The sequence below is a fragment of the Bos indicus genome, chromosome 9 (genome assembly GCF_029378745.1).
Source record: "Bos indicus isolate NIAB-ARS_2022 breed Sahiwal x Tharparkar chromosome 9, NIAB-ARS_B.indTharparkar_mat_pri_1.0, whole genome shotgun sequence".
NCBI classification, from domain to species: domain Eukaryota; kingdom Metazoa; phylum Chordata; class Mammalia; order Artiodactyla; family Bovidae; genus Bos; species Bos indicus.
Genome location: NC_091768.1, coordinates 48571057 through 48585389, shown reverse-complemented (window position 1 = coordinate 48585389; position 14333 = coordinate 48571057). Strand labels below are relative to the sequence as shown.

General features: G+C 36.2%; 1 protein-coding gene across 8 annotated transcripts in view; it reads left to right on the top strand.

Moving 5' to 3' along the window:
• GRIK2 (glutamate ionotropic receptor kainate type subunit 2) overlaps positions 1–14333 on the top strand; it is a 733346-nt gene that overhangs the window by 276543 nt on the left and 442470 nt on the right. For all 8 annotated transcript variants that reach the window (XM_070796035.1, XM_070796030.1, XM_070796031.1 and 5 more), the window contains one exon: positions 11374–11541. In XM_070796035.1, coding sequence (XP_070652136.1) covers positions 11374–11541 — 168 coding nt within the window. The remainder of the gene's footprint in view (positions 1–11373; positions 11542–14333) is intronic.

Sequence of the window (14333 nt, the reverse complement as noted above, 5' to 3'; positions counted from 1 at the left end):
TATTTTCTCCTATTCTGAGGATTGTATGTTCACCATGTTTATAGTTTCCTTTTCTGTGCAAAAGCTTTTAAGTTTAATCAGGTCCCACTTGCTTCCTTTTTTTTTTTTTTTTTTTTTAATTTTCATTACTCTAGAGGTGGGTCAGAGAGGATTTTGCTTTGATTTATGTCATTGAATGTTCTGCCTATATTTTCCTCTAAGAGTTTTGTAGTTTGTGGTCTTATATTTAGGTATTTAATACATTTTGAGTTTATCTTTGTGTATGGGGTTAGGAAAGTTCTAATTTCATTCTTTTACATGTAGCTGTCCAGTTTTCCCAGCACCATTTATTGAAGAGGCTGTCTTTGTCCCATTGTCTATACTTGCCTCCTTTGCAAAATATAAGGTACCCAAAGGTGCATGGGTTTATTTCTGGGCTTTCTATCTTGTTCCACTGGTCTATATTTCTGTTTTTCTGCCAGTACCATACTGTCTTGATGACTGTAGCTTTGTAGTATAATATGAAGTCAGGAAGCTTTATTCCTCCAGCTCCATTCTTCTTTCTCAAGACTGCTTTGGCTATTTGGGGTCTTTTGTGTTTCCATACAAATTGTGAAATTTTTTGCTCTAGTTCTGTGAAAAACACCGTTGGTAATTTGATAGGGATCTCATTGAATCTGTGGATTGCATTTGGTAGTATAGTCATTTTCACAATATTGATTCTTTATACCTAGGAACATGGAATATCTATCTGTTTATGTCATCTTTGATTTCTTTCATTAGTGTCTTATCATTTTATGTGTACAGTTCTTTTGTCTCCTTAGGTAAGTTTATTCCTAGATATTTAATTCTTTTTGTTGCAATGGTGAATGGGATTGGTTCCTTAATTTCTCTTTCTGATTTTTCATTGTTTAGTATATAGAAATGCAAGTGATTTCTGTGTATTGATTTTATACTCCCCAACCTTGCTAAATTCACTGATTAGCTCTAGTACTTTTCTGATACCATCTTTAGGATTTTCTATGTACAGTATTATGTCATCTGCAAACAGTGAGAGCTGTACATCTTCATTTCTGATCTGGATTCCTTTTATTTCTTTTCTTATCTGGTTGCTGTAGCTAGGACTTCCAGAACTATGTTGAATAATAGTGGTGAAAGTGGACACCCTTGTCTTATTCCTGATCTTAGGGTAATACTTTCAGTTTTTCACCATTGAGAATAATGTTTGCTGTAGGCTTGTCATATATGGCCTTTACTATGTTGAGGTAAGTTCCCTCTATGACCATTTTTTGGAAAAGTTTTAATCATAAGTAGGTGCTGAATTTTGTCAAAAGCTTTTTCTGCATCTATTGAGATTATCACATGGTTTTTATCTTTCAATTTGTTTATTACAGTGTATCACATTGATTGAAGAATCCTTCAGGTCAGTTCAGTCACTCAATTGTGTCTGACTCTTTGCTACCCCATGGACCGCAGCATGTGAGGCCTCCCTGTCTGTCACCAACTGCTGAAGTTTACCCAAACTCAAGTCCGTTGAGTCGGTGATGCCATCCAAACATCTTATCCTCTGTCATCCCCTTCTCCTCCTGCCTTCAATCTTTCCCAGCATCAAGCTGTTTTCGAATGAAGAATCCTTGCATCCCTGTAATAAACCCACCTTGATTATGGTGTATGAACTTTTTGATGTTTTGCTGAATTCTGTTTGCTAAAATTTTGTTGAGGATTTTTGCAACTATGTTCATCAGTCATACTGACCTGTAATTTTCTCTTTTTGTTTTGTCTTTGTCTGCTTTTGGTATCAGGGTGATGGTGACCTCACAGAATAAATTTGCAAGTGTTCCTTCCTCTGAAATTTTTTGAAAGAGTTTTAGGAGAATAGGCATGATATCTTCTCTAAATGTTTGATAGAATTCTCCTGTGAAGCCATCTTGTCCTGGGCTTTTGTTTTTGGGGAGATTTTTGATCAGAGCTTCAATTTCAGTGCTTGTAATTGGGTTGCTCATAATATCTATTTCTTCCTGGTTCAGTCTTGGAAGATTGAACTTATCTAGGAATCTGTCCATTTCTTCCAGGTTATCTATTTTATTGCCATATGGTTGTGCATAATATTCTCTTATAATCTTGTATTTCTGCATTGTCTGTTGTAACCTCTCCTTTTTCATTTCTAATTTTGTTGACTTGATTCTTCTCTCTTTTTTTCTTGATAAGTCTGGCTCAAGGCCTGTCAATTTTGTTTATCTTCTCAAAGAACCAGCTTTTAGTTTTATTAATCTTACTATTGTTTCCTTCCTTTATTTCTGCTTAGACCTTTATGATTTCTTACCTTGTACTAATTAGTTTTTTTTTTCTTCTTCTTCTTCTTTTTCCAGTTACTTTAGCTGTAAAGTTAATTGATCTATTTGATGTTTTTCTTGTTTCTTGAGGTTGTGTTTCTTGAGTCACTAAGTCATGTCTGACTCATGTGATCCCATGGACAGAGGAGACTGGCAGGCTATAGTCTGGGATTCTTCAGGCAAGAATACTGGAATAGGTTGCCATTTCCTTCTCCAGGGGATCTTCCCAACCCAGGAATTGATCCCAGGTCTCCTACATTGTAGAAGGACTCTTTATCAACCAAGCTACAAGGGAAACATGTTTCTTGAGGTAGGATTGAGTTTCTATAAAATTTTCTCTTAAAACTGCTTTGGCTGCATCCCATCGGTTTTGAGTTGTCATGTTTTCCTTGTCATTTGTTTCTAGAAATCTTTTGATATCCCTTTTGATTTCTTCAGTAACCTGTTTGTTATTTAGAACCACATTGTTTTATTTTCATGTGTTTGTGTTTCTTACAGTTTTTTTCTTGTAATTGATATCTAGTCTCATAGTGTTGTGGTCGAAGAATATGCTTGATACAATTTCAGTTTTCTTAAATTTACTGAGGTTTGGTTTGTGACCCAAGATGTGCTCGATCCTGGAGAATGTTTCATGTGCACTTGAGAAGAACATATGTTCTTCTCCATCTGAGTGGAACGTCCTGAAGTTATCAGTGAGATCCATCTCTCCTAATATATCCTTTAAGACTTGTGTTTCCTTATTAAGTTTCTGTTTTCACAAACTGTCCATTGGCATGAGTGAGGTGTTAAAGTCTCCTACTATTATTGTGTTACTGTCAATTTCTTCTTTTATGTCTGTTACTGTTTGTCTTATGTATTGAGGTGCTCCTATGTTGGGTGCATAAATATTTACAATGGTTATGTCTTCCTCTTGGATTGATCCCTTGATAATTATGTAGTGTCCTTCCTTATCTCTTGTAAACTTCTTTATTTTAAGATCTGTTTTGTTTGATGTGATTGCTACTCCATCTTCCTTTTGCTTCCCATTTGCATGAAATATATTTTTCCATCCTCTCAATTTCAATCTATATGTGTCTTTAGGTCTGATGTGGGTTTCTTGTAGACAGCATATATATGGGTCTTGTTTATGTATCCATTCAACCACTCTGTGTCTTTTGGTTGGAGCATATAGTACATTTACATTGAAAGTAATTATTGATATATATGTTCATATTGTCATTTTCTAATTGTTTGGTATTGATTTTATAGATCTTTTTTCTATAAGTCCATTTTAACATTTGTTGTAAAGCTGGTTTGGTGGTACTGAATTCTCTTAACTTTTGCTTGTCTTAAAATTTTTTATTTCTCCATCAATTTTTAATGAGATCCTTGCTGGGTACAGTAATCTTGGTTTTAGATTTTTCCCTTTCAGTACTTTAAATATGTCCTGCCATTCCCTTCTGGCTTGCAGAGTTTCTGTTGAAAGATCAGCTTTTAAGTGTATGGGGTTTCCCTTGTATGTTACTTGTTGCTTCTCCCTTGATGCTTTTAATATTCTTTTTCTTTGTGTTTAGTCTTCGATTAGTATATGTCTTGGTGTGTTTCTCCTCGGGTTTATCCTGTATGGGACTCTTTGTCCCTTTTGGATTTGATTGGCTATTTCCTTTTCCATGTTGGGAAATTTTCAACTATAATCTCTTCAAAAATTTTCTCATACCTTTCTTTTTCTCTTCTTCTTCTGGAACTGCTATAATTTGAATGTTGGTGCATTTAATATGGTCCCAGAGGTCTCTGAGCCTGTCCTCAGTTCTTTTCATTCTTTTTACTTTATTCTGCTCTCAGAAGTTATTTCCACCATTTTATCTTCCAGCTCACTGATTTGTTTTTCTGCTTCAGATATTCTGCTATTGATTCCTTCTAGAGTATTTTTAATTTCAGTAATTGTGTTGTTTACTCTGTATGCTTATTCTTTAATTCTTCTAGGTCATTGTTAGTTGATTATTGCATTGTCTCCATTTTGCTTTCAAGGTTTTTGATTATCTTTACTATCATTATTCTCAATTCTTTTTTTCAGGTAATTTTCCTATTTCCTCTTCATTTATTTGGACGTATGTGTTTCTAGTTTATTTCTTCATTTGTACTGTATTTGTCTGACTTTTTTTTTTAAGTGTTGTGTTTGAAGTCCCCTTTTCTCAGGCTTCAAGGAAAGTTGAATTATTTCCTTGAAGAAGGTTGAATTCTTTCTTCCTTTTGGTTTCTGCCCTCATAAGTTTGATTAGTGGTTTGTGTGAGCTTCCTATAGGGTTAGATTATGCTGAGTTTTTGTTTGTTTGTTTTTCCTCTGATGGGCAAGGCTGAGTGAGGTGTTCTCCTGTCTGCTGATGACTGAGTTTGTATTTTTGTTTTGTTTGTTGTTTAGATGAGGCGTCCTGCACAGGGTGCTATTGGTGGTTGGGTGATCCCGGGTCTTATATTCAAGTGGTTTCTTGGTGTGAGTTCTCACTATTTGATACTCCCTAGGGTTAGTTCTCTGATAGTCTAGGATTCAGTGCTCTCACTCCAAAGGCTCAGGGTTTGATCTCTGGGGTCAGGAACGAAGATTCCACAAGTGGTTTGTTATGGCATTAAGGGAGAGTAAAGCAAATATCTGAAAACAAGAAACCAAAGATGAACCCCAGACAAATGGAAGTTACAAAATCAGGAAAATAATAATTAAAATAATGGAATATACACATATACATATATACCCATGAACAAAGTGAAAACAGTCCAACAAATATAAAGTACAGTAGATTGATCTGGCAAACAAAGGAAATAAAAAATTATATTTACCAGTTAAGAACAAAACTAACTTAAGCACAAACTAGAAAATAAAACTAAAGCAAGGTGCCAAGTGGGGAGTAAAGCAATGAAAAGAAAACTAACAAATATGTTGAAAGGAAAGGAAAGAAAGAATAGATATGCAAAGTTAAAGAGAGGTAGATGAAGAAGATTTATATACAAGAAAGATTAACTGCAAGGGGAAAAGAACAGTAGGAAAAGCAAACCAATAAGTGTAAGTGTAGTAGGAATAAGTGTAGAAAAAATACAGTAGGTTTAAAAATTAAAAATTAAAATTATATAAAAGAGAAAAGAGCAATAATGGAAGAAGAAAGAAAAGGTGGGGGAGGAAAACTCCACAGAACTGCAAAAGCCCAATGTCAAGGCAGAGGTTTATAACAACAGTAGAAATTGTGACTGAATATATATATATATACATATATACACATATACACCCATAATCAAAATCAAAATAGTCCTACAAAAATTAAGTATAATAGATTCACCTGACAAACAAAGAAAAGCAAAAAGTATATCTACCAGAACAAAACTAAGTAAAGCACAACTGGATAACAAAACTAAAGCAAGGTGCCAAGTGGGGAATAAAGCAATGAAATTAAAACTAACCAATATGTTAAGAGGAAAGGAGAGAAAGAAAAGAAAGAATATATATACAAAGTTAAATAGAGGTAGATAAAGATGATTTATATACATTAAAGATTAACTGTAAGGGGAAAGGAAAAGCAAACAAAGGAATAAATGTAGAAAAAATAATAATAGGCTTAAAAAATTAAAAATTAAAAAAAGGAAAATGAAAAAAAGAGGAAAACTCCACAGAACTGCAAAAGCCCAATGTAGAGGTAGAGGTTTATGACAGTAAAAAAAAAAATGTGTCTGAGGAAAAAGAAGAAAAAAAAAAGCTCAAAAGTTTAATTGGATTTCTTAGTGCCAATAAAATTGACAACTACAACAGAGGGGTAAAAAAGGAAAAAAAAATCCAAAGAATCTACAGAACAAGTCAAAAAAGAAGAATAATAAATGTTTTTCTTGAATCACTGCTGTCAGAGTCCTTTCCCATACCAGGAATCACAGTTCACCTTACCTCCCTAGGATGCCCTCCAATACTGTGCTGATCTCTGGACCTGCTGTGGAGGCTGCTCAGATTCTAATCTGGTCCTACTCTATGTGTTCTTGCCTCCAATGTCCACAGCTATCAGAGCTAGTGCGTTTTCTTTTGTGGGCACTCTCAATGGCCTTTTATATATTCCATGGACACAGTCTTCTTAGTTGATCGTGTGGATTTAATCTGCAGCTTGTACAGCTGGTGGAAAGGTTTTAGGTCTTTTTCCTTAGCCACACTGCCCCTGGGTTTCAAGTGTGGTTTTATTTCCACCTGTACATGTGTGTTGTCCATGGGCTTTAGCTCCTGAGGCTTCCCTGGAGGGCTTGGGTTTGCCCCTGTGAGGGCCAGGTGTGGAGGTGGTGCAGCTGCTTGGGTCACAGGGGTTCTGGCAGCACTAGGTATTCAGGGGGGTTGGCGGCTAGGGCAGCAGGAAATATAGCGCTCTAGAAGGGTATGGCAACCAGTTTTGGCCAATATTTGGCCAAGGGTATGGCTCCAGTATTCTTGCCTGGAGAACCCCCCTCTCTGACAGAGAAGCCTGGCAGGCCACAGTCTACAGGGTTGCAAAGAGACAGGACTGAAGCGACCTTGTGAGCATAAACACAAGACTTTTCTTTTTTTTTTTTTTGGCCTGTGGCAGCTCTGACCAGTGAGAGTTGAGTGTGAAGATGGTGCAGCTGCTTGGCTTGCAGGGACCCTGGTGGCACCAAATGTGCAAGGACTCAGACTGCCTCCGCAGCAGGAATTATGGCCCTATCAGAGTCCTTTTTTGAGCCTCTTGTAGCTGGCGATCAGAAGGCCTCTTTGGCCAGTCTTTCTCCATGGCTCTGCCCATACAGGCACTTAGAGGGATCTCTTGCCTGGGGTCCTTCTCTGTTGTTTGGCACAACAGGCATTTAAAGGGGGCACCTTGGTTGGGATCCTACTCGTAGTTCCACGCATCAGTCACTGAAAGGAGCACCTTGGGTGGGATCCTACTCTGTAGTTCAGTGCATAAGGCATTTGATGGGCCAGCCTCTCTATTGTTCAGCTGCTGGTGCTGGTGTGTGAAGAGAGAGGCTATGGTGATAGCTGCATGACTCAGCAGTAGTGCCTTACTTCCATGGCTACCTGGTTTGCTCTACAGGTGTTTCCCACCACAATCTCCTCCCTCACATCACCTCAATCCATCTCTCTACAGTCAACAGCAGCCCTCGCCCTGGGATTGCTCCACAATCCCTAAACTCCAGTTCCCAGCTGCTGCCCCTTCCAGGAAACCCACATTCCTGCCTGCGGTATGTATGGCTGTGGCAAGGAGTGTCTGTTCTCATTCCATTTAGACTGCTCCAGATCAGCTGTTCACTCTCAGCCTTAAATGTTTCTCCTCTGACTCAGACAGTTGCCCTGACTTGGGGGTTGGGCCCCTGCTTCAGTTCCCTCATCTGCCGAAGACAGGTCCAGTCCTACTAACACTCCTGCTTTCCCCTTACTGCCTTCATCTTACCAAGTATGGCGTGGTTCTATATATTCTTTTCCATTCGTCAAGTACTCTTGTCCACTCTCAGCTGGTGTTCTGCATGCACTTCTGTGTCTGAAGGTGTATTCCTGTTGTATCCATGAAGGGAGATGTACTCCACATCCACCTATTTTTTCCACCATCGTGTTCTCCCCCTAAACTTTCAGTTTTTTATTGTTTTGTACCTCTGTCCATGGGGATTCTGTAGGCAAGAATACTGTAGTGGGTTGCTATGCGTTCCTCCAGGGGATCTTCCTAACCCCGGGATCAAACCCAGGTCTCCCACATTGCAGGTGGCTTCATTACCATCTGAGCCACTAGGGAAGCCCCCAAATACTGGAGTATATAGCCTATCCCTTCTCTAGGGGATCTTCCCAACCCAGGAATCAAACCAGGGTCTCCTGCACTGCAGGCAGATTCTTTACCAGCTGATCTACCCAGGGAAGCCCTACTATGAATATTCTTGTACATGTTTTTCTTTCTTCTTCTTTTTTTTTTTTTAAGGTGTTTGAACTTTTTGTTTTATATTGAGGTACAGCCAATTAACAATGTTGTGATAGTGTCAGGTGAACAATGAAAGGACTCTGTCATACATATTCATGTATCCTACTACTACTACTACTAAGTCACTTCAGTCATGTCCGACTCTGTGCGATCCCATAGACGGCAGCCCACCAGGCTCCTCCATTCTTGGGATTCTCCAGGCAAGAACACTGGAGTGGGTTGCCATTTCCTTCTCCAATGCATGAACGTGAAAAGTGAAAGTGAAGTTGCTCAGTAGTGTCAGACCCTCAGCAACCCCATGGACTGCAGCCTACCAGGCTCCTCTGTCCATGGGATTTTCCAGGCAAGAGTACTGGAGTGGGGTGCCATTGCCTTCTCCAATTCAGGTATCCATTAGCCCCCAAACTCCCCTCCCATCCAGATTGCTGCATAACATTGGGCAGAGTTCCATGTGCTCTATAGTAGGTCCTTGTTGATTATCCACTCTAAATATAGCAGTGTGTACCTGTCCATTCCAAACTCCCTAACTATCCCTTCCCACCATCCTTCCCTCTGGCAACCATAAGCTTGTTCTTAAAGTCTGTGTGTCTGTTTCTTGTCTTGTAAGTTCATTTGTATCATTTCTATTTAGATTCCACATGTAAGAGGTGTCATACAACATTTCTTCTTATTTTGATGAACATAGATATACAGTTTTTCTTGGACATAAAACCTGGAGCAAAATTTTGGGCCACAGAGTTGGTGTAGTCTCAATATTAGAAGACTCTGACACATAATTTTCAAAGTAGATTGTTATTTTGAAGAGTGGTGAAGGATTGGAAAGTTGTAACCTGCTATCATCATGTGCTGACCATTTCTGTATCCTTATTTTCTATTTATGCATGCTAAGTTGCTTAAGTCATATCTGACTTTGTGCGACGCTATGGACTGTAACCTGCCAGGCTCCTCTCTGTCCATGGGATTCTCCAGGCAAGAATACTGGAGTGGGTTGCCATGCTCTCCTCCAGGGGATTTCCCCCATTTTGCACTTATACCACATTCAAATTAAAATTTGAACAGAGAAAAGTAGAAGATTCAGTTTTTCATTTTTTTTTTTTGCTGTTAAGAAATGACTTCAGGTTTGCATTTCTGGAATCAATTCTGTGTTCCTAATTAAGCTTAAGTACTTTTCAATTACTCAATTATTTTTCTGTTCCATATATATGATCTTACATTTCTAACTGCATATTTTTAGTGAAGTCATCTTATCTCATGTTTTAGGAATTAGGAATTTTTGTGTATTTTGCCTGAATGAAATTTTGAAGAAAATTACTAATTTGTAGTGGAATAGGCAAGGGCTTTCAAGTCAGGCATGAACAGATTCTAATGTTGCCTTTATCATTTGATAGCTGCATGATCTTTAGTCACAAGATTGTTTTCTGTAAAATTATACTACTTGGGATTGCTTTGAAAACTCAGTGAAATCTTAAACATTTGTGTAGTGTTTGCTCTATGGTCATCACTGATTCTAAGTGCTTTGTTATGACACAATTTGCTCTCTATTAACAATTCTATGTACTAGCTCTATCATCATCTCTTTTTTTAGAAATGAAGAAACTCAGACTGAAGATTTAAGCAACTGCCCACTATGCCTGGGATGACAAGTGGCAGAGTCAGAATGTAAACACAGTTTGGCTCTGGAGTCCATGCTCATACCACTGTTCTCCACATACATGACATCTAATTTTGTTCTTGACACCCATTAAGTATTTGGATGTCAATAAATACTTATTATCCTTCTGCTTAGCATAACCCACCATGATTTAAAACATATTCAGAGTATAATTTCACAATAAGTAAGTTGGCTGTTCTGTAACCATACCATCAAATTAGTTGAAAAAATAAGCGATATATTTCCAACTAATATGCTGTAAAATGAAATATTTCCAATTCTTCCTGAATATAAATTTGTCCAATCACTGCGGTATCTTCTGAGTCCTAATCCTCATATTTGGAGAAATTATTACCACACCATGACTTTCTTACTCATTTAGAATAGGTAGTGTGCTGATGTCTCCTGACATTCATGTGTCAAAAGACTTTTGATGAGGGATGAATTGCAAGCTGTGGAAATGTCCTATTCAAGGGAGTTTATTTGTGAATGACTGTGCTGAGAGCACATGGTGTGAAGTTTGAAAGGGAGAAAAATAAATGTTCATTATTTTTAATGTTTTGGTTTCCTAAAGACAGAGGTTGGAGGATGTCAGCTATTAGGTGCTCCCCCTTTCATTTCATTCACCAAACCAACAAGGAAGAGATTCTCTTGGAGACAAAGGTCTCAGTTAGGTCACTCACAACTGAAGAGAGAGAGAGGATATCAAGGCTGGGACACAGCTGAGGGGACTGGTCTGAGACGCAGCTGGTGGAAGGTGCCAAATGGAAAGAACACATGGTTAAATTATATTCCACATTTTATGACCAAAATTATTTGCTACAGTGTTATTCACTGCCTAAGGAATTTTCATGGTTTGGGAGAGCTATCTTTCAAAAATGTCAAGTCTTTTCTGAAACAGGATGTAGAGTAAAACACATAGAAAATGCTACTTTGTTCTTTTTCTTGCAAGTAAAATGCTGCAATTTGCAAGTAAATAAGTATTTTGGGTTTTTAACATGGTAAGTTATTATTAAACTTAAAACTATTAAAAATTGTGCTAAGGAATTCAGATGTCTGAATTAACAGAGACAAATTTAATACAGTTTTCCCAATGCTAACCTTATAGCTTTGTATCAATATAGAGGACTGATCATTTTGGAACTGTGTGCAGATCTTTAAGAGTTCAGTACTTAATGCAGGACCTATATATACCTAGGCCCTAAAAGAAGCAACTACTAAATAAAAAGGCAAAATCATATTCAAATCATATAAAATTTTGATATCAATATCAAAGAAATTTTGCCAGTGTGAATTTACGTTAAAGGGCATAAATTCAAATTTTCGTTTGAATATTTGAAGTATTCATACTCCACATTCTTAGACAAATCACATATACTCTCACACACTCAAACAAATTAAGTACCCAAATACATACGTATAAGTACAGATACCTTCCAAGATTTTCTCCATCTTGTAAGAACTGTGTGATTTTTCCTTTCTTTGCCAGGTGGTATTTTTGAATATGTGGAATCTGGCCCAATGGGAGCTGAGGAACTTGCATTCAGATTTGCTGTGAATACAATCAACAGAAACAGAACCTTGTTGCCCAACACCACCCTAACCTATGACACCCAGAAGATAAACCTCTATGACAGTTTTGAAGCATCCAAGAAAGGTAAGTGATAGATATTTAATAGTGTGTTTTCTGAAATTCAAATTTTTAGCTACTCTTAAGAGATTTCTTAATCTATAAAGTAATTAATAAGTCACTAGAAATATTTTCATGCAAATATTTCTTTTTGAGCTGCACTTACATTTTTTTTTCAGGAAGGGTAAAGTGATATGATTACCTGCTGAAAGAATTTGCTTATAACATGAAATGTAGTTACATCTGGGTTAGTGAAGTTGTTTTCTTTTCCCCCATTAATCCTTTTGTTTTACTACTAAACTATTCCTATTTTAAGAACCTACTAAAATAAAAAAAAATACCATCAGTGGATTTTACCAAGGTTTACAATCCAATTTTACATGTTTATTTGCATTATGGGTTAATTCTACTTTACTGCTGTGGTCTTAATTTACTGAGTGTCTTGAAAGTTCTATGGTTCCAAGTGACTTAAAAATGTCAGCCCAATTTTAAAACTTAATTGGAAAAATTGGATCAATCTTTCATTTATGTTGCCTAGTTTTTAGCCACTTGATATTTCTTTTTGTAACTGAGAATAAATGGCTAATGATATAAAAATTGGATTACATGAAGAAATAATAAAAATACCTTATGAATATTGTTATTTTATAAAGCTGTATTTTCAATATGAGTAGAAATATAATTTCTGAGATATGAGTTTAATACATATATTAAAGAAAGTAATAGAGAAACTACTGTCAAGACATTATTTTAACCAAACAGTTTAGAAATAAATATGTTTTGAGAGATGTTTTCATTGGCTTACTTTGTCTAAGTAGGTGATCTTTTCTTTTGCATAGTTAGCATTCATGAAATTAAATTCCATAAGGTAGATTTTCTCAAAGGAGTAGACTTAGCGTTTGTTCTAAATTCTTATTTTTAAGACAGTACTTGCTACACACACACAAAAAAAAGACAGTACTTGCTATTCTGTAATGCTAATACTGTTTTATTAGCTACCTTACATTGATAGAAGTGTACATAATTACTTATAATTCTAACTCAGTACAGAGTTCTTCTAAATTCATTAATATTAATAGAAGTTGATAAGATATAATATTTCTTAAGATGAAAGTATCCTTCTTTTCCCCCAGCTAACTAGTGTTTATCAAAGCCTATGTTCTGCCTGCCCTTTGAATTCATATCTTTATGAATAAAAATAAGTTTCCACATTTCAGAACCATGTCAGGGTGATGAAAGGTTTTGAAGGCTGAAAAAGGGGGTAAAGGTTATTGTGAAATACGACGTGTGTCATCATAATTGCAAAATAAGTCATTAGCTGCAAGACAAGAGCATTTGATTAGTGACATCATTCATGATTATTTCTATTAGGAAGAAGAAGCTCTGTCTCAAATGAAATAATTTAGACCAAAGAATATGGAATATGAGTACAGTATAAATAAAATATTAATAGATTTCCTAATGGTGACTTCAAAGTAGCAACATAAAAAAAAAAGTAGACTAGAATGTTCTGATAACAAACATCTTACTACCTTGGGAATATCTTAGCAAAACTATGAGGTGGTAAACTCATTTGGTTTTTAGAATATTAAAAAATATTTACAGATTTTTCACTCATTAAAAATCCATTGGGAATCTAATTCCTGAAGTGACTTTTGCCTGAAGCTGAAAAAAGCTCATATAAGTGTATGAATAACTTTCTTTGTGAGATACTTAAATGGTGGATGTCATGGTGTGGATCTTGTCTTGGGAAGCACTTGCTTGTTGACCTATGACTGCTTGGGTGGCACAGCAATATGTAAAGAGATAATATGAAGTGAAAGTTGCTCAGTCGTGTCTGGAATTCTCATCCCAAAATACTGAAGTGGGTAGCCCATTCCCTTCTCCAGAGGATCTTCCCAACACATTGGAGGCAGATTCTTTACCATCTCAGCCACCAGGGAAGCCCAAGAATACTGGAGTGGGTAGCCAATCCCTTCTTCAGCAGATCTGCCCAACCCAGGAATTAAACCGGGGTCTCCTGCATTGCAGGCGGATTCTTTACCAGCTGAGCTACCAGAGAAGCCCACTAATAAAAAGGAGAGATCTAATATAGTTTTGAATCTTATGAGACCTCAATAATATATGTGATACTGATATGATTTATTATAAAATACCAATTCATTTGGACATTGTTAAACTTTTTAAAATTTGTTTTTCCAAGAATGTATGTTCAATGTTTAAATTTTCACTGATCAATGATCTTATATTTTTAATAGATAATACTGTTTTGCTCAATAAACTCTGATGCATTAGAATTTGAATTATTATTTGAATCATATATTGCTTTTGAATGACTCCTCTGATACCCCAAAACTCTATTTTTTCTTTGAAACACACTTCAGAAGCTCTGTATAAGCTAAAATAATGTTTTTAACTTTTCTTGATTTGTGACTTGTCAAAAATCTAGAGAAGGAAGATCTTTTATTTTCAGTGTATGTGAATTAAAATTTATGTGAGTGAAAAACTTGAGGCTCCAAACTTTCTACTGATTCAGAATTCTGATTATTACTTTAAAAGTAAGAATCTATGTGTTCAAAAACTATATATTTATATCGAATTGAATTTTTGAAAAAAGATTAAACAAATGTGTTTTTTTTCCTAAAATTTATTTATTAAATATCTCTGTGCTTAAGAATCCATCCATCAAATTGCATTTTATGTGGCAAAATCTCTGAAGGAAAAATCAGTAAATTTTGCACAGTAGAATGACAAATTATTTTGAAAGAATTAAGACTGAAAATCTAATTGATCCCTAAATTCCAGTAACAATAGTCATC